This window comes from Leptinotarsa decemlineata, unplaced genomic scaffold (genome assembly GCF_025532065.1).
Source record: "Leptinotarsa decemlineata unplaced genomic scaffold, Ldec_3_MD MMD2_tig00000882_RagTag_RagTag, whole genome shotgun sequence".
Taxonomy (NCBI): domain Eukaryota; kingdom Metazoa; phylum Arthropoda; class Insecta; order Coleoptera; family Chrysomelidae; genus Leptinotarsa; species Leptinotarsa decemlineata.
Window position 1 is genome coordinate 4,683,134 of NW_027412556.1, and position 21,717 is coordinate 4,704,850.

At 36.2% G+C, this 21,717-nt stretch overlaps 3 protein-coding genes across 5 annotated transcripts in view; 2 read left to right on the top strand and 1 right to left on the bottom strand.

Moving 5' to 3' along the window:
* The window catches only part of LOC111502769 (growth factor receptor-bound protein 14), a 339,060-nt gene that overhangs the window by 286,928 nt on the left and 30,415 nt on the right, over positions 1-21,717 (bottom strand). The window lies entirely within an intron of this gene.
* LOC111514604 (potassium/sodium hyperpolarization-activated cyclic nucleotide-gated channel 2) lies at positions 932-21,148 on the top strand. 3 transcript variants are annotated; one of them, XM_023170863.2, is made up of 8 exons: positions 932-1,184; positions 2,284-2,508; positions 6,142-6,319; positions 10,078-10,315; positions 11,258-11,305; positions 15,331-15,522; positions 15,707-15,930; positions 20,694-21,148. In XM_023170863.2, exons 1-8 carry the CDS (start codon positions 964-966, stop codon positions 20,994-20,996), a joined length of 1,629 nt encoding a protein of 542 aa, XP_023026631.2. In that variant the 5' UTR covers positions 932-963; the 3' UTR covers positions 20,997-21,148. The 3 variants fall into 3 exon arrangements, with proteins under 3 accessions (XP_023026631.2, XP_023026630.2, XP_074030950.1); XM_023170862.2 differs by having other exon boundaries at positions 11,207-11,305; positions 20,694-21,147; XM_074174849.1 differs by lacking the exon at positions 11,258-11,305.
* LOC141482135 (uncharacterized) lies at positions 7,968-10,069 on the top strand. The gene is made up of 2 exons (XM_074174850.1): positions 7,968-8,404; positions 8,490-10,069. The coding sequence occupies exons 1-2, from the start codon at positions 8,292-8,294 to the stop codon at positions 8,686-8,688; spliced, it is 312 nt and encodes a 103-aa protein (XP_074030951.1). The 5' UTR covers positions 7,968-8,291; the 3' UTR covers positions 8,689-10,069.

Consider the following 21,717-nt stretch of genomic DNA (forward strand, 5'->3'; position numbering starts at 1 on the left):
TAAATCGTCAGATAATCGACAAAATCGAGAATTTAATATAAGTTGGTACGATAAATGCGATTGGTTAACCGGCTCTATAAAATTTACCTCGTGTTAAGGGGCAAATATGATTCACAATTTGATACTTTTTTAAACGGTAGCGTTTTTTCGGGCACCTCAAAAACCATCCAAAATGAATTTATTATAGACAGTGTGCCATATATTATCAAGGAAAATATAAGCAAGGAGACTGAAAGTGTTCCTTTTTTTGCATGGGAAATTAATGAAACTACCGATATCACCTATACATCACAACTTTCAATCTTTTTTAGATTTGTCAAAGATGGTAATGTGGTAGAACGTTTTATGGGTTTTCATGACGTTTCATCTGGGCGCACAGCTGACGATTTGTTTAATTTTTTAATTCGTACGTGTGACACCTATAATTTTAGGCAAAAGTTAATTGCGCAAACCTATGATGGGGCTGCGGTCATGGCCGGCCATTTAAATGGTTTACAAACTAAGTCCAGACACTTTTTACGCATTGTCATGCCCGTGCCCTTACTTCAGTATTAAGCAAAGCGTGCAACAACATAAAAATTTTCGCTCCTCCGGCGGGCCTTTCTGTGTGTATATAGTCTATATAACTTAAGCCTCCCCTGTTCTCCAATGCACGAGCCGTCACTGTGTAACTGTGCTGGGTCGATAACGTTCAATAGAGGATTGTTTTCTGAATTAAGGTATGACTTTTCCCAACTTCAATGGAAATTGGAAAGCTCCGCAACTGAAAGAAATTCGATACAGATTCTTCTTCACGTGGAATGGAAGAACGGCGTGGGATCCTGGTGCTTTATTTATTGGACATTCGGATATTTTCGTCATAATATGCATGCATTTTGAATGACCCAAACGAGTCCAATGTATATATTCGAGTTTGCATTTTCCATAGTAGTCAATGTCACATGTCAAAGTACTCTTTCCAGAATGTCACTTCATCATTCGTGTAAACTGAGAAAGAAAAATGAATCAACAGAATTATTTGGCAAATCTACTTGTGCATCGAAGCTGACAAAATATTTTTTGATATCTTCAAGCAACCCGCTGAATGCCGAGTATTTCAGAAGTGAACAATCCCTGAAAGCCGAAAAAATCCGGCAGATTAATTTACATAAAGTATTGGTTATCCACCCCTTGAGTTTATTCAGGTAAATTTTGTTGTGAGGTTGTGGTAAGTACTTTAACACGTAATTTACCGGAGATGCAACATTTTTCACTGTTACTTGTAATGTATACTGACTGGTCATTCAAAACTCTGAAATGTCAAAAAAAATTGATTCTATCCAGGGTCCCTCTCATCTCTCCATATCATTTTAGATCAATATTTGCAGTTTTTGCATTGTTGAGACTTTTTCACATGAAATACACTCCAAGTACAGTTTTTTGAACTCTACAATTCATAATAAAGTTCTGTGAAATCGGAAAAAAGATGCAAATTTTAAGGAGTGTTTTGCTTTCACACTTCAGCTGTAGAATCATGGAATTCTTCTTCAGTTGATGAAACTATGATTTTTTTGGGTAAATTTTAGTTTTGAGAACACCCGGCGATTTTGAAAATATTTTTGAGTGTACTTACGTATTTTGATGCGTAGATTACGAATCCGAGAGAAAAACACGGCGCTCTCCCTTATTTACAAAGTTACGGCCCTTCAAAGTTCAGAAAAGGGCGACTTTTCAGCCTTTTTTTTCACCAAATAAACTATTTAAAAACACAAGCAGTTATTCACCAGGTCACTTTTACACCATTATATCTCCTTCTTTAACACTTTTCACTTCAATAATCAACATGTTTTTAATAAAAAACTTAATTCAAAAACGAATGCTTCTCCTGGTGACATATTTCTATTTCTAGGTTAGTTACTAGTGACATTTCAGAAAAAAGCGGTTGGTATTTGCCGTCGCCTACTATTTCAAATTCGTAATACACCACTAAAAACCAATTTACGATCTAAAGAATAAAGGTAAAAAACATTTGAATTACTTCAGAAATATTGACTGTATCAGTCGTACCAACCATGCAATTAACCTTAAAAACGTAAAATACAGAGATATGTAAACAAAAAGCAGCTCCGTACATTTTTTAATATTTTCATTGGAAAACTGTTGATTATTGAAATGAAAAGTGTCGAAGAAGGAGGAATAAGGTGTAAAGGTGGCCTAGTGAATAAATGCTTGTGTTTTTAAATACGAAACGAAAATTTACCTTTTTTCGAACACAACATAAATTCCTATTTACTTTCCTTCTAGGACATGGTACGAATTTTACTTGGTTTTTCTCTACATAGCAAATCTGATTAGTAAACCCATTGATTCGGCATTCGCTAGAAGTCAAGAAGAAATGTACAGAGGTCACAGAGTTGCCTCTGTGATTTTAGATCTACTGTGCTGGATCGACATTTTGATGAATTTCAATACAGGATTTGCAGTAAAAAAAAGAAATAAAATAGAACTACGTCGAATGCCGATAGCAAAGTAAGTGTGAATTATATATATATATATATATATATATATATATATATATATATATATATATATATATATATATATATATATATATATTATAGATAGGATATTCGAATATTTGAAAGGAATAATCGATATAGGCGAATTTTGAAACAGCTTAATATTAACAAAGGGCCAGTAATCGTACTTCAAAAGGGCGCCAATGAATTTGCACTAATATTTTGCAGACTTTTCAACCTGTCTTACAAGGAAGGAGTTTTTCCTTCTTGTTGGAAGATTGGTCACGTCCAGCCTATTCCCAGAAAGGACAATAAAAATCTTTCAAATAACTATATACCAGTTGCTCTGCTATAAGTGATAACAAATATGATGGAGAAAGCTGTGAACCACCATATCATTAAATATTTGGAAAGTTTCAACATCTTGAGCGATCATCAATATGGCTTTCGGAAAGAAAGATCAACAGGCGACCTTCTATCGTACGTCACCCATATTTGGAATAACGCAATCGACAAACACGAAGAGTCAAGAGCTGTTGCGTTTGAAATCTCTAAAACCTTTGACCGTGTGTGGTATGAGGGTTCGATGGCCAAACTTCGATGCTACGGCTTGACGAATCATTTTTGTGTATGGCTCTCCAGCTTCCTGAAAGACTATCTCTGCAATTGACCGTCGATGGATATCTCGAATACTTTTACATCAACGCTTGTGTTTTTTAGGGATCCATATTGTCCTCAAGCCTGTTTTTATTGTATATCAACGATTTATTGGAAAAAAAAATCAATATATTGCTTTGCTGACGACAGTAGACCTGTCTCGTCATTCCATTTGGGTTCCAGGCCAACGAATGTGGATGCTCATCTTCACCGGCAGCAGGCAGGAGGTTGCATATCTTAACGAAGATCTAGAGGTGATTTCAAATTGGGGTGAAAGTAAAAAAGGTTCAATTCAATGCCACGCAGGCATCAGTTTTCTCCAAAAAGTTAAATGTCCCCAAACCGGATATAATAATGTCAGGACGGACAATTCCGCTTTCTGCTTCGATGCTGGGTGGTTAAAATGGACACAAATATGTCTTGGCACAATCATGTCGCTGGAATTTCAAACGCTGCTTTTTGAAAGCTTGGAACACTGTTCCGAACCAGAAAACTGTACACACCTCAGCAACTTTCGATACTTTATAAAGCTCAGGTCAGACCTTCTTTGGAGTATTGTTCTCATGTATGTAGCTCTGCCCCAAAACATACCCTGAAGTTGCTGCATTCCATCCAGAAAAGTGCCATCCGCCTGATTGGAGACGCGAACATCACGTGCAACCTTCATAGTCTGGAGCATCGAAGAAAGGTTGGAGATTTGTCTCCAGTGACGGCTCGTGCATTGGAGAACAGGGGAGGCTTAAGTCATATAGACTATATACACACAGAAAAGCTCGCCGGAGGCGCGAAATTTTTTATGTTGTTGCACGCTTTGCCTAATACTAAAGTTAAGGCATGGGCATGACATTGCGTAAAGAGTGCATGAGGAGCTACGGACTTTATTTTAGTTTGTAAACCATTTAAATGACCGGCCATGACCGCAGCCCCATCATAGGTTTGCGCAATTAACTTTTGCCTATAATTATAGGTGTCACAAGTACGAATTAAAAAATTAAACAAATCGTCAGCTGTACGCCCAGATGAAACATCATGAAAACCCATAAAACGTTCTACCACATTACCATCTTTGACATATCTGAAAACGATTGAAAGTTGTGATGTACAGGTAATATAGGTAGTTTCATTAATTTCCCATGCAAAAAAAACACTTTTAATCTCCTTGCTTATATTTTCCTTTATAATATATGCCACACTGTCTGTAATAAGTTCATTTTGGATGGTTATTGAGGTGCCCGAAAAAACGCTACCGTTTAAAAAAGTGCCAAATTGTGAATCGTATTTGCCCCATAACACGAGGTAAATTTTTTAAATCAGAGTATCCTATTTTAGACCACGTTTGGTATTCGGTTTGTACGGAAAATAAAAAACAGGGCCAGCAAAAAAGTTTTTCTCGTTTAATGGAGCCGGTTAACCAATCGCATTTATCGTACCAACTAATATTAAACCCTCGATTTTGTCAATATCTGACGATTTAAATAAAATCAAATTTGGTTGAGGCCTTCCCAGAGTTTTAATAATATAAAATTTATTATCAAATGATAAAGACTTGAAATTATTTGTCAGCAACCAATCGACTATATAGTCAGATTTTTTAATTTCGTCCAACGTATCCATAATAAATGAAAAAAAACTTACCGAATAGTGAAAACCTGAAAACACCTTAAAATTGAAAGAACACATTGAAAATATTACCAAAAAACACTGCTATAATATAATACTGCATGTTTCATACACAAATAACAAATATTATCAAGAAACACTAAAACGATTTACAGGAATATTTTTTAGTCCCGGTATCCCGTCCGAATAATTAAATGAAAAACATACGCAGTCGTACACTAACGGAGACCAACTGGAGGCTAGCCTCCTCTGACGCTATAATTTCTGCAACTGAAATTACAAATTGGGATGAATGTCGCTGGTTGGATCGGTCTCGTGGAGCCTGTGTTTTTCAAAGCGGTCGGAGGCTTGGCTCCCTTGCAACGTATGACATTTATCATTTCGGGTTGATAGTTCATTCGTTATTCGTTCAGGGACGGTGCGTTTGGGTTTTGTTGATGCAGGATACAGTGTGGTACGTACTACGTAGTGAGTGATAATATATTTTCGGCCATATTATATATTTATATTAAAAATTAATGGTAAAGTAATGACACCCAAGCATTTTTAGAAAAAAATAATCATAATTATTTGTCAATATCTTTTAATTCATTGCGATGAATTGCCTCAAATTTTATGGGGAGGCTAAGCCTCCCTTGCCTCCTCCGAGAGCCGCCGCTCTCTTCTATAGATACTTTCACGGAAGTGTTCAAGTGACTTGGCACATTTGATTCCACCAAGAGCGGTACATATCAGAAATACGCGACGGACTGTGGCTCCTCATCGTTTTGAGGTTCAACTCAGTACACCTCGAACTTCACTGTTTAAGAACTCTTTCATTTGGAGAACTGCGTTTATGTGGAATAAACTTCCTGAAAACGTTTCTCCAAATGAATTTAATCTCCAGCGATTCAAATCCAGCGTTCCAACGTGAATCGCTATTTTCTCACAGGCTTCTTAAGGATTTTCCTGTAGTTCTTGTGTTTCGTCCTTAAACTGAGAAGTGTTTCACTCATTTCTTCAAATAGATGTCATTAATCCTTTAATAACATCTTCAAGACACATTTGTTGGGATAAAGAAGCAGTACCGGGTCTATTTTCAAATCAAGGGGAAAAATCTTTTTATCATAACCTCAACTGTCATATTCTTTTCCCGCCTTACGGTGACCATCATCCTGAGAAATTGAATAGGAAATGTCCGAAGTGTGACCACATCATTGTAAAGATAATTGTATGAGGAATGCATCTATGTTAGTATCCACTACGGAACTTTTCTTTTGGAAAAACAATGTCTTCAAGTAACTTTATAAATGCACCAAAACGACAAACAACGTTTCGAGACCAACTCACGCTGCAGTATATAAAATATCTCACTTTTTTGTTGCAGAAATTATATCCACAGCCCCTACTTTATTTGCGATGTGTTATCCTCGATACCAAGAAATCTTCCCTATTTTTTTGTAAGGAAGCCGGCGAAACCTTTCCTTGGCGTTATTAATATAATAGGTCTATTGAAGTTCTTCAGGATATTTACTGTGGTAGAACTGATCAACCGGCTATCAAAGGTAAATCACACGAATTCATACTTACTATAGTTCGTTCAATATTGTCTGAGAGTAAAAGAATTTCATAAATGCAAACATGTCGCTACATCAAAGAAAGCACATAGTCATCTCACGCAAATATCACTGTAATTCACCCACAAAATCATTGAGATATGTCTACCCTTTATATCCCATGAGGACGCCGTTGACGAGCCATTAAAATAGGGATATGCGACAAAGAACGCGAAAACACCGACAAAGAATATGAAAATACCGCCAAATGAACCGCTCGATGTTTTTTTTCTGATATTACGTTTAAAATAATAATAATAGGCGTCAGACTGGGGGTATTCATATAAATTTTCCATTGATATATTCTGTATGATGAGAAGATAATTGAAATATGATGAACACTATTTTTTTTGGAAGGACAATTTATATTTGAAATAGTTTTTTATTATTTAGAACTGTTACCTTCTACAGATCTATAAAATAATCAGAATATTAAATTTACAAATAAACACAAATGTTGAAATGGCAAAAAGTTACTGTATTCGATGAATTAGCTTTTTGGAAAAAAAAATCAAATTTGTCATTAACTTGAATTTGACGTTTTAAAGATTCTATCCATTTTCTTTAACCAACCTATTTGAATCAAAACATTATAATTTATAGTTATGATTCGTCTTTTGATGTAAATGAATTTAATATTATTATCATTGACACTGATAATATCAAATTGATAGTCGGTATGATAATGAAGATGAATAAAGTATTCGAAACATCACCAGATAAGTATACAAATAGAATAGATTTTCGCGGTTAGAAATTTGAACATCTGATTTGGAGTTGAACCGCGTTCAAAATTTTGCATTGTTCGACGTTTCGGCTTCGACTTTGACATTTTCAGGAAGTAGAAAAGTACAGCTGCACTGAGAGATACACATAATATATTCTTGTTGGTTTGGAAATGTAGATTCCTATTCCATATTAGATTTTATAGCTGATTCAGAAAAAATGTTTATAGATTTAATGGGAATACTTACTTCAAATAAGACATGCGATAATTTTAATCTGAAAAAAGTCTACAGGGATTCGTTGAATGATTCTTCACTGGATGAACCAGTTTCATTAGGATTGATGACAACTGGAATAATTTTTTCTGATAATTAGTCTACGCGATCATCCAGTTCCCACATCTCTGCTTCGATTATGATTGTTTTGTAGATTCATTCCTCGCAAGCTTTTTGCTCGACTGTTTCCAGAGCACTGTATAGGTATTCTTTTACTCCACAGCTTGAAGGTCTTACTATTCCTTGCAATGAATCCTTCAACTTGAGCCCAAACCAACTCTATTGGATTCAATTCACAGTGATAAGGCGGCAACCGAAGAACCGACATTCCTTTAGTCTTCGCCATCTCATCGGTGACATACCTGACGAATTTTCCCTTATGACGTTTAGCCAAGTTGAGGAGCTCCGCTTGCAACATGCTCGATTCAATAGGGAATAGCATTCATTTGTAACCACACAGTAACATCTGCTTTCTTTCAACACGACGTCGGCAGCTTCTCCACTCGTCTACTGTGGTAACTTGCGTTATCCATTACTATAACGGATCCCTGCGGAAGTATTACAATATGTTTTTAAACCATTCTTCGAATACTGTGGCTTCGAATACTGTGGCAAAGGCCGGTGCCGGTGGCATTTTACAACAACATTTGACCTGAAGCTAGTCATTAATTGGAATGCATTCTGTTGTTATGCTAGGACCATAAACTTGCTTTTGAGTTTATCAATTTTTAAGTACCTGAGTTGAGTAATCATCTTGGACCCCTCGCCGGGTCGGTTTGGTTGGCCAAACAAGTTCTCTAGTCACTGCTTTGCCCTTTCGAGTTGCGAGTAGACCGTGTTCACCGTGTTCAGTTGTAGCCTTTCGCTCCTGCAGGTGTTGTTTATTTTGGACTATCGAACTTTTTGTTGTGTGTGCTGCCATGGCTGAGTTTACGAGTCATGAACAAGCCGATATCATTTTTATGTATGGCAGAGCTGATGGTAACGCATCTCTGGCACGACGTTTGTACCAAGAACGTTACCCGAACCGCAGGTAAATTAATTTCTAATCGTAGCGGTAGTTAAATTTTGCCGTTTTCACCTTCAAAAGACGTTAAAAATGAGTTATTTTATTGCAGGGTGCCTAACGTCCGTGTGTTTTCCAACACATATCGTAGGCTGTCTGAATCTGGTATTCATCATGCTGAACCTGCAGTTAATCCAGGAAGACATAATGTCAATGTTGAGGAGCAAATTCTCGCAGCCTTCGAAGCGGATCCTACCACTAGCATCAGAGTTGTAGCGAGAGATTTAAACCTTTCGATATGGAAAGTGTAGAGTATGATGCACAACGAAAAGAAATATCCGTTCCACGGCACAGGTGTGCAAGGCTTGGAGGAAACGGATCCGGCGAGACGGATACGGTTCTGCCGTTTTTTGCTAAACGCAGATATTGACGACGCGTGGTTCTTAAAGTCCATCCTCTGGACTGACGAATCGAAGTTCTCCAGGGAAGGAATTACTAATTTCCACAACCTTCATGAATGGGCTGATAAGGACAGCAATCCAAATTGGAAAAAACAGGTAAATAAATGATTTTTATTATTATTATCATTTTATTACCCATGTTCAACACGTGTTTAATTACCTAAATTAACTAATTTTATTGCATTTTTGTTTCAGATTTCTTTACAAAGACAATTTTCAATAAATGTGTGGGCTGGGGTCATCGGACGCACATTGGCTGGCCCACACATTTTGCCTGACAATTTGAATGGACAAAATTACCTCGAATTCATGATTAACAACTTGCCAATGTTACTCTACGATGCCGAAGTGCCAATATTGGACACGGACAGGCCGATCACATTTCAGCAAGATGGATGCCCAGCACAATGGGCTGTAAGCGTCCGCGAACACCTGAACCGCTGTTTTCCTGGCAACTGGATCGGGAGAAACGGACCCATCCCCTGGCCTGCCAGATCGCCCGACCTGACTCCGTTGGATTTTTTGTGTGTGGTCGGGTGAAAGAACTCGTATACACAACAGAAATCACCACGAGAGAAGAATTACTTCAGCGAATAGAGGCAGCGTTTGAAATTATGAAACAGGAAATGCAAGTGAAAGTAACCACAATTGAAGTATAAAATCGTTGTAGAAAGTGTATACGCAATGGTGGCGGACATTTTGAACACCAACAATAAATTTTTACAGTACAAAACATTTTTTTCTTTAATTCCACAAAAATCCATATTTACGACCTTTAACTGGTTCAGGTACCCTAATTAAAAAAGTTTAAGACTTAGCTAGGTAAATGATACCTCAAACGAAAGAGCAATAACTAAGCGTGTTTTTAAAGGTGTCTGAACACCTGTATGTATTTTATTAATTTTTTTAATTGGCATCAAAGGTCAGATTTTTTATTTTCTTTCTTTTTTGTAAAGTTTAAATGCTCTGTACATAACTTTTTTGCACGTGTTGGTCGGTGGTTCAAGCCCTAGCCTGAACGATCGATTTTCACTTGCTATCGTCCAACCCGTGTTAGGAATCACACGTTAAAAGGTAAGACCTCGTTAATCCTTAGCTCTCACAAGTTTCGACTTCTGAGGGTTGGCGTTCGTAGGGGTGCGACAGCTGATTAACGGAAAAACAGATTTCAAACAGACAGATTTTTAAACAGATTTTATTTTTATAAAAAAGTGACTTTTTGCGTTAAATGTTTTTCAGTACTTTCAAATGAAAAGTACGGGGATTCGTTTCTTATTCACTTCCATTTTGATTACCTTTCTTCTGATCCACTGGATGTCCTGCATGCAATTCATCGTACCTCGACTCACAGGAAGATATTTTTATGACCCCAACCACCCTTTTGAGGAAAGTTGGATATACCAAAACGGAATATATAAAAAGCGCCTATTGGAAAAATATATCCACTGCTTCTTCAAAGGATCATCGGAAATGTTAGGTATGTTAAATTAGAATAGGAAATATTTATTTTAAATCATCAGAAAACAACTACTACCCTGGCTAATAGCACGGAGGGCGTTGGATTATATCCGACAGGTGTCTGTGCAGGATTCTTCACTGAAGTTATTCCTGCATATGCTGTTGGTAATACAACTGCCGCACTAGATTTTCAATTATTGAAACACAATTGTAGACCGGTTTCGGGCCAAACAGTCCGAATAAATAAATATTTTTTGAGAAAGATTAAAATTCACCTTATTTTTTCAACAGAATAGTACAAATATTATTGACATGTTTTGCTATGTCGTAAATTTCAATCAGAACATTCGCAATTATGAAAAAAAAAATGTTACAGATTCGTCATCAATAAAATACGTCATATTTTTATTCTACGAGTGAAAGAGGAAGATAAAACAGATAATTAGAGAAGAAACATATTCATATGAACTTGAGTTGTCGCTAATTTCTTAGATTTTGGGACTAACTGACGTATGTACATTTTGGTTGTTAAAAAGTTTCTACAGTTTTAATATTTTTTACTGGACGCATATTTGTTTTCACAACTGATGACAAGGGCATTTTATATTCCACAGTAAGTGAATTTTATATCGCAATTATAAATCTTAACCTCAAATGGTACTGTCTGCTGTTCTACACACTATCACAGTTCAATTGCCAAATATCGGTGTTGAAAAATGGAATAAAAACGTGTTTTCACAGAATGATTGAACTATTATTGAATTTCCAGAATTTCTATCGCATAGTTTTCATAAGTTTGTCAGCTCAGATCGAATGTACAAATTAATGACGCATGTGTAGTCTTTCATTGACCTAATTGTACCGTATTATGTTCCGAAGAAATGACAAAACCGATAATTTTTTATTTTAGGTATGAGAATAGACACTTATAAAATCCATATCACTTCGGATTATTTTGTAGCCATAGGGACTTACTGGTTGGGAAAAATTATTATCGCTTCAATATGGAGTAAGTATATTTCATTAAGAATAAAATTGTCCAATTAATGCACTTTTTACTAGATCTGCATCACAGCTACATTTTCAATGCCATACATCACAAATGGTTTTTTTTATTTAATCAATTCAATTCAATGAACATTATTACAGAATTACAACAACAACTAAAATAAAAAAAATATAGGAATAAAGTTATGCATTTACACATACATACACATATACAGGGTGTAACTGAATAAATGTAGAACATTTAAGGAGGTGATTCCTCATCGAAAAAAAGATAGGATCTTTCATATGAAGAAACTTCATTGGAGCATCCCTTGTTAAGATACAGCCCCTTAAAGGGGGTACATAAAATTTGTATAACAATTTTTTTCACAAGCACTGAAACAGATACAATATTTAAATTAACCTGACGTTTTGTACTACCAAGAAGACACTTAGCCAGAAATTTATTTGGTTTATCCCATGGTTGTAAGGGGTGGAAAACGCAACCCCTAAAATTTATTTCCAATGTAACTTTTTGTTTTATTATGTGTTTATCATTTAAAAATGTATTTCCGATAGCCTGATTCATTCTAAACAAAAAATGTCTCCTGGGTTTTTTTGCCCAAAATAAACCAGTTCGCAGCAAAAAATTATTTTACGAGCAATTGGATATAGGAATAAAATACTTTGTCTAATTTCCACTTAATGTATTGATATTAATACGACCAAGGTTTCGGTTTTTACACCATTCTCAAGTGTTGAACACTTGAAACTTTGGTCGTATTAATATCAATACATTAAGTAAGTGGAAATTCCTGGAGTCTCTCTGAATACCCTGCACGCATCGATGATGCGGTTTCTTAAGTCATCTACATCGCGAACAGCAGTAAGTTAAACCAAATGCTGTAAATTGGCCCCAAATAGAGAAATCGAGAGGATTGAGATCCGGGGATCGAGTGGGCCAGTTCTGTGGTCCTCCTTGACCTATCCACTGATTAGCATATGTTTCAGTTAAATGCTGACGTGCTTCTTGACTAAAATGGGCGGGAGCCCTATCATGCATAAAAACATATCCCTTCTGACGCCCAAAGGAACTTCCTCCAGCAGTACTGGATGCACTCCTCTTAAAAATTGAACGAATGCCTCACCATTCAATCGAGGAGGTAGAAAATGAGGCCCAATTAAATCATCCCCAATAACTCCCAGTCACACGTTAAGAGAAAACTGTTCTTGATGGTTAGTTTCGACAATAGCGTGAGGGTTTCCATCAGCCCATATGTGGTAATTATGAAAATTAAAAATCTTCTCCCGAGAAAAACTACATTTGTCTGTGAATTATATCGTCTTCAGAAAGTCATAATTTCTTCTAATCATTTCCAGCATCCAATTGCAAAATTCAAGACGGTTCGGAAAGTCTCGCAGTAACAGTGCCTGTACTCGTTGCAGATGGTAAGGGTATGAGAGTTGTTCCTTTAAAATTTGAAATACCGTCATATGATCAACATTCAGCTGGAAAGCAGCCTTTCTAGTACTGGTAGTAGGTTGTTCTTCAATCAAATTAAGTACTGCTTCCTCAAGCTGTAGTGTTCGTACTTATCGATGGCGACCACAATCCTGCGTTCTTTTGTCGAATGAACCATATTCTCGTAATCGTTGATGAAGTCGAGCAAATATTATATGTGAAGGATGCTGCCGTTGAGGATACATTACAGCGTATCTTCCAGAAGCTTCTAACCCATTCCCCTGCCACAGACCGTAAACGTAATGCTAAATTGGAAACCGCAAAAAAGGCTAATTTATTGATATTTCTAAGTGAAATAAACAGAATACATGTCAAAACAAGAAGCTCCCAATATGGAAAATAGCCGAAATTTCACCAAAAATTAGCTAGCAACAAATAACGGAAATTGAAAACAGTAAAGGGGCGGAAGGAATGATACATCTGGAAAATGGGAATTTTGCGTACGAAAATAAACACAAATCGATGCCTAATGAAGTATCTAGAATACTCAGTAACTATGATGACAATGTGGAAAAACTCAGACAGAGGATGAAAGTGACTATTTACAAAGTGGATGAAGAAATGACGCTGATGATCAATTCAGAAAAACCCCAAAACACGTAAAAAGATCTGGATGTTTGTGATAAAAGTCCCTAAAGTAGTCACAGCATGAAATATAAAAAACCATATAGAATAACACAGGAATTCCTATGACATATTTGTCAAAAAGCGTAATGCACAGCCTTGTAGGACAAACCAATGCCTATACTACCGCAGTAGATGTCTCTCATAACATTTGTACGATTGTGGACAACATTGTTGTTGTTGTAACATGTCAGTCACAAAATTCTTAACTTTGTGTCACATTTCATATGTCACATCAGTATCCTTGTTCAAGGTTATAGATTATTTCCACACTTTTTAATAAGGGAGCCCAAGCGGGGATTTCAGGATTTACTAAAGCGCGGCAGATTAATATACAGGGGGATACCTTGTACCCGGTTAAGTACCTCCACCAAATATGAGCCCCATATATAAGGCCGCCTGTGAGGGGTAAAGGATCAAATTAGTAAAAAAAATGTATCATCAGAAATTCTCGAGCGCGTCAGATTAAGGTGGGGTAAGTTAATTACCTGCTGAAAAGTGTATATTCCAGTAATCTGACAATTTGAGAGTGACGTGAAGAAAGGGGAGGGCAGCAAAGTTGTAAAAAAATAACGACACTTCGACATTCTCGAGCGTAGCAAATTTTTTTTATTTTGAAGGATATAATTCAAGGATAACGGAAAATATATCAGATTATTATCTAACGATTTCCGCAAGCCGAAATAACAAAAATTCGTCGATAAAGTTCAATGCGTGCTTGTTTTGTATTTTTTGTTTGAACAGAACAAGGATCAAGCCACCCCAACAGACAAAACAACACAACGATGGACAGCATTTACGTACGTAGGACACCAAACCAAAAAACCAACAAACGTCTTCAAACCACTGAACATCAACATCACGTACAAGCCAAACACGAAGATAACACAAAAAATAAACAACTATGGAAAAGAAGGCAAAGACCAAAACGGGATAAACAGTATACAATGCTCGGACTGCGACAAATTCTATATCGGCCAAACCAAGAAAAAACTGATCCAAAGGTACAATGAACACAAAAAGGTATACATAAATCCAATAGTATATAAATCAAACCCCGCAACACACGCCATACAAAACAAACATAATTTCCCCCCACAAGAGAACATAAAACTCATAAAACAAGTCAACAAGGGAAACCGCATGGACATTTGGGAAAACTTGAACATTCATAAATTCAGCAGTCATAAATCACTTATCGAGGAACAAGTACAAATCAAAACACAACAAGACCTCACATTCAATATATTAAACAAAACCATACACATTCCTAGAGAAGATCTAACACAAAGAATAGTACCTGTTGCAGTACAAATACAGGCAAATTTATCTAAAGTACCTGAAGAACCTTATCGAAATCGTCAGATTATTAAATGAGAGCTTTTTTTTGTTGTACTTAACACCCCCTTAGAAAATCTGACGCGCTCGATTAATTTTTTTTTCTTTTCACTTTTAACCCTTACGTACAACCACCCACATCATGCAAAGGATCAGATTAACATACCAACATTATTAAAAATACGTAGGACATTGATGCTATCAATATCTGACGCGCTCGAGTATTTAAAAATCTATAGCTGCTTTCCCCACCGATGAAAAAATTCATATTATATAACATTTGTTTTCTTCTTATCATCTGAGCTTTGCAACCTAATATGTCTCAATGACGCTCGAGTAAATCCCCATTTTGCATCATGGGCTCCCCTGCTATTTTGTATTAGTTCATGAAGATTTTGTGTAGAATATTTTTTTCAACGAATATTATCTTAACGATTCACCTTCATCTACATCGACATGTTTCATTGATTCGAACACGATTTGTCATATAGCCAACCTCATCAATAGTGAGATGTACCTTTGTTTTCTTAAATTTCCGACTACATCATATATTTCTATTTCAGTAATTCTTGCAGTCGCAATTTTAAATGCAAGATCTATGGAACTGAAATTCCTTGAAATCGTAAACCAACTCGACGAATATATGAAGCAGAAGCAACTACCTTTAAATTTGAGAGACAAGATATCCAAATACTACGATTTCAGATACCAAAGAATTTTTTTCAAGGAGGACATGATAACAAATCTGCTTTGTGGTAAGTGTAAAAACCGACTAAAATTGAATTTAGTGAAATTCCACAATATCGCAGATACTCTTTGAAAGACAAATTTGTGGAGCTGTCAATTAGTCGAAATCACATGTACCGTTTTCTTCTAAAACTTTTGTGTCGTAGATTCATGAACTTCCCAATGGAATTGAATGTCATCCTCTGTTCACAGCAAACCTGAAACGAGAAGTGAACATCCACGTTTGCAAGTCACTGATCGCCAACGTGAACCTATTTGCTGATCTGCCTCCCGATCAGATAAGCCGACTGGTTTCGAGACTGATCTCTGAAATTTTCCTCCCAAAGGACACCATCATTCAGTCAGGATTATTTTCAGATTCGATGTATTTCGTATCCAGTGGAACAGTGGCAGTATACTCACATTCTGGAAAAGAGGTATGGAGCATTTCTAATTTTCTCCGTTCAATTCAATCAATCAATCAATTTATTTGCTTATTATCAATGTAACAGATTTAGCATCGTGAAGGTAGATAAATACAATAATACAAAACATACACATTAATACCTACACAATACATACACATTAAAAAGGCAAAGCATTAAAAGTTGCAGTTGAAAAATTCACTTACGTCATGAGGGCAGAGATCAACCAGCAGCCCTTTTATACTTCTTTTGAATTTAAAAAAACCTAACCTAACCTAAAACAACTTTTTTTGTGGGAGGGATAATCATATGTAATTTCCTCATATATGGTGGTAGATGGTTGAAGATCCTTGTCGCCATAGTAAAAAAGCTTTTATGAGTAATTGCCAGTCGATGTTGTGGAATAAGAAGATTGTGGCCATTTCTGGTCAAATATTCATGGTTGCGATTAACTTGAGGGGTGTTATTTTGTGTCTTGATATAGACAAGACATTGAAATATTGGTTAAGTATTGGTTAATATTTTAAATTTTTTTAATAGAGGTCTACAGCTATCGGTTCTTTTGTTCTTCCCAGGATTCTAATAGCCGTTTTTTGTAAAATGAATATCCTTTCCCAATCAATATAGAATAAAGAAAATACTTTTGTCTAGTTTCTACTGTGTTTATTCGCTACGACCACAGTAGAAACTAGACAAAAGTATTTTCTTTATTCTATATTCACATGAATTTCTACAAAATAAATAAGCCATCAATCGAACGGGCTTTTCCAATCAATTGAAATTCCCCAAAAAACTAATCCGTATGATAGCTTAGACTGAAATAACCCCATGTAGCCTGCTCTCGAAACATATGAGGTAACAAATTCATTAATTCTAAGAAGCAGGTAGAGAGTGCTGGACAGCTTAGTACAGAGATCTTTGATATGGTCTTTCCAATTCAGTTTTTGATCCAGCGTTACCCCCAAAAACTTTTGACTGCCCCTCAGTTCTTTTAGTGTGAACTAATTGGCTGCGAAAAAATTTTTAATTTGTTTCAACGCATTGTCAGTCAGTTGCTTTGGACATTCATGTTCAGGGTGACTTTCATGAATAGTAGTGACATCGGCATACTGAATCGTATTGAAGGGGTTTATATCATGTGAAATATCATTAACATATATTAGGAATAGTAGGGGTCCCAAGATTGACCCTTGAGGCACCCCTGATGTTACATTCACTGCTGGAGATCTCACACTATTTTGTTCCACAACCTGCTTTCCTTCGGATAAGTAGGAATCGATCAAATCAGTTATTGTCCCCCTAATTCCATAGTACGGTAGTTTATCGAGTAGAGTCGAGTGTGTATTGAGATGGGACGGTAGTTGTCTCCTTTTTTAAATACAGGGTCACTTTACTGAATTCAAGCTTCTCAGGAAATACACCTGTCTCAAAGCATTTATTTGTTTATTATTTTGGTGAGTGGTTCTACTAATCCCTCTTCCATGTTTTTCAACATCTGTGGAGTCTACAGGCGTGAAGAAAATACTTTTATGGAATTGTATATAAGATGAAGTAAGTTTCGCTGGATCAACCGGAGTAGCTGTTAGCTGTTTTAAAATATTGCTACTACCAATGTTTACAAAATAATCATTCAAATCATTAGATGATAACCGGGTATCTTGTGGGGATTCTCTAGAGAGGGGCTGCTTGATGATCTGCCAAATGACCCTAGGTTTGTTTACGGATTTTTGATAATCTTATGGTTGATAATCTTATGTTTATAGTTTTTTTTTGCAAGTTTTATTTCTGGTGTCAAATCAACGTTCTGGTTACTTTTGTTATATTCGATCAGAAAATTCAGGTTCTCTCTGTAGTTTCTTAAGTCTGCATTGAACCATTTCTTTTGTATATTGCATTTTTGTACAGTTTTCGTTTTTTTTTTGGAAAACATTCGTTCATTACAGGTTATGATCTCAAAAAAATGTTGCAGAATCTATCCGGTGAAAGTTATACGCACTCTTAAATAAAACATCCTTTGAAACAATTTATGGCAATGGGAATTATAGGGATAGTGAATGATTTTGTTGTGAATCATGCTTGCCTCATTTTCGATACTATTCCATTTCCATTTTTTTTATTATTCCAAGGAAGTCTGGATTTTATTGCTAGTTCACTAGTGTTTGTTGAGCAATGGGGGTTCGTAGTTTTGTCTCTGTCTGTTTTTTTCCGAAAATGGGAGTAACAGAATCTTCTGACGAGACTTTGGCGACAGTTGGAGTTAGTTGGCGGGGCGCTGTTTGGTTTGTTGCTGTTTTCTGTGTTATTCAGATCATTAATGTCACAAATTTCACCGTCAACTATCAGTCTGTTATTTTTTATATAACATTCACAATGATTTCCTTGTTTCGCAAGAAGTAGATGTTTTTTGAGAATTTTCTTCCCTCTGATGGTGAGTAAGATCCTGGACAATGGGGAATGTTCCTCCTGACGAAAATCAAGTAGTTTTCATAAAAGAGCTCTAAAACAACACATTTTTTTTAACTTATCATTTCAACCTTTTTCTTTAAAAAATTATGTAAATACTTAAAAAAGACGAATGAAATAATGAATTCAACATTTGAAGGGATTCGTTTCTATTTCACCATTTGGCAACATCGGTTATAGCTAATAAAGGACAATGAATCTGTTACCTGTATGAGACAAACAGAGATGACATATTTCAGAGGCGTGCTGTTCTGTTTACTTATGTTCCGAGACATTCTGTGACATATGACATTTTGTGCACCTAACCTATCTTCCTCTATATAAATAAATAACAAAACAACTGTGTTTATGTGGCTTGTGAAGGTGGTATTGAACTATAATTTATATTTGGCCCTAATTGTTAATTTATAAAGATAATTTTCCTTTTTTAAAGTAGAATATATAGGTACGTATAAATTATTTCAACTTGATATAGGCGCTGTTGCCAATATTTGAATTTGGAGCACATCCCTTTAAAAATTAAAACCCAATATTTGAAACATCAATTTGAATACTTTTCGAAATGAATCTATTTTTACTAAGGGATATATCCTAAGGGATATATATCATTAAACTCTGTTTCTGATAGCTCAACCTCCAGTAACTCTTTGAAGTCTTTACAAATATTCTCTTGGTTCATTCAGTCCAAAAACAACTATATTGTTCTTACATATTCAACCTCTTTTTTCAGCGCTTGATTTTCTTTCTCGAGGTTTCTAACCGTTGCATTAATTTCCTCAATATTGCTTCAATAAAGTTTTTTTAATATATTTTCTATTACTAATAATTTCTTCGTGTGATGATTCTAACGTTATGTTAAATATCTATCACTTCCTTTGGCATATCGATGACTGTTTTAAGTTTAAAATGGAACGATCACGAAGAAACAATTGGTGGAATAGTATCGCACTTACGGTTTTTATCAAATGTTCGATGTTAATGTAACGATATTCGAAGTGATCAACTCAAATTTCATTTATAAAATGAAAAAAATAAACTCTCAACTTCACTTATAACACACTTTCGATTCAGTGTCATTTCTTTTCGAGTTTGAAATCCGTGGATTTTTGGAATTTTTTCCTGGCGTTTCGCTGGCTCGAGTGGCTAGATTCTTCAGAGGTTTAACCATCATAGCTTGCTGTCCGATCACTACCTTTTCGGCTTCGTAAAGCGTATTTATGCCCTGTCAGGTAATCAGTTGTATTTGTACATGTATTTGTACCTGCATTTGTACCTGTACTCGTACCTGCACTTGAACCTGGAACATTACCAATCTTGCTGCTTGTTGTCCTGTTCGTTATTCTCGAATAACTTAAAATGGGGTTTCATATTCGATTGAGGTTCACCTTTTCTCCTTTTCTGTTGAAATTCTCCGTGTGTTTGTAGATCTCTATTGCCTCCCGTACCAGTCGGCTATGGTATCCCTGGTTGTGGGCAATTAGTTCTGTGTTTTCAAACAAAATTATGTGGTATCCTTTACTAAGTGCGTGTTCTGCCACAGTTGACTTGTCCGCTGGCCTAGTCTGCAGTTCCTTTTATGCTCTTTCAGTCTTGTTCCTATGGATCGTTTGGTGGTTCCGATATATACCTTTCCACAAGTGCACGGTATGCGATAGACCCCTGCCCCCTGCTCTTTTGTCTTTAGCCAACCTGAGGCTTTGTTGTATCTTCCTCGTGGGTTTGAAGACTTTTTCGATGTCATGTTTGCCCAATAGTTTTCCAATTCTGTCCGCGACCCTATGGATAAACGGTAGATATGCGCGTGCAACCATCTGATCCTTTTTCACTTTCTGAACCGTGGTGCCCTTCGGTTTCATGGCTTTTCTGGTCTCGGAGGCACTGTATCCATTCGATCTCAAGGTCCCTTCAAGGTTTTTCAGTTCCCTCTCCAGATGTTCTGGTTCACATATTCTACGGTCATTTGCCAACACACGTCGTTGTCTATGGTCGTTCTTCACCTTCAGTTCCTAGACAGTTGAATTTTGTACGGGTTCAGGCCCAACTCACGAAGCGAAATTCACCAAGTTGTGGTCTGCGAAAGGCCATGTTCTTGTGAGCGACGCAAAATCGACTGCCTCGTATTCTCCTGCATACTCTCACAGACAGCTGCGTCGTTTTCGGCATATCTTAAGTTTCGTCGATGTACAGGTGTTGGTCGATCGTTTACTGAACGAATAGTCCTGTCGGTAGTCCTCTCGTCATTAATTGTCAAAGTTCGGAGATCCTTTTGGAAGACTCTATATAAATGATTGACCAATTTTCTCCTTTTTCAGATATGTCATTTACAAGACGGCGCATATTTTGGCGAAGTTTCTATGGTGGTGAAGAACCAACTATCGGTAACTACCGTAATCGCCATAGAAACAACTCAAGTTTACCGACTGAAGAGAAAACATTTCGAAGAATGCCTGATGAAAAACAAAGTGGTATTCAGCAAACTAGTTGCCGATGCTGAGAATTGGCTAAAAATTGTTTTGAAGATAGAAGACGAATACAAGAAGATGTTATTCGAACAAACCTACGCGACGGGAACTATTAATGAAAAAGATTTTGGCATTCCTCACGAGACTTCATAAGATTTTAGATTTTTACTTCTTGCATTGTTCCTTTTTTGGGAAATGTTGTGATATTTTTTGTACATTTTATTTGGCAACATTTTATTTCTTGTTATATTTTTGAAATGTTTTTTCACCTATCTATGTTGAATAATAACATTATTTAATTTTATTAAAGATGTTTCTTTTAGTGAAGAATGTACTGTTTGGAGTTGATTGTGCTAACCTTTAACAGACCACTCAGAAAAAGAAACCATTTGATTTCCAATCACCTTGGTTATTAAAAATCACCAATCTTTACCTGAATTGAATATTTAAATATCATTAAACATCACACTGGCGCAGTCGGTAGGATGCCACTTGTTGTGGTGGCCCAATAATATTCCAGATCTAGAATAAGCATTTTTCAGTAACCAGGATGAACTTCATCTTGAGTAGGATGTATAATGCAAAAATACAGAGTAATCATTCCGCATAAACAACAAATAACATCATTATCGGAATTGCATATAAGGTATATGGCTATAAGCAAAGGTAAATCAATGGCTTGCTCCTAGTTTGTTGGCCAAAAATGGATCTAGCCATAGAGGATAAGTGTAAGAATTGTAAATTCTGCAAATCAGTTAATGATTATACAGGAAAAACTATTGTATATCCGTGGCCATATGAAAACTCTCCTTGGAGTCGAATTCATCCAGACTTTATAGAACCGATTGCCAAAGAGAAATCGATAATTATAGAC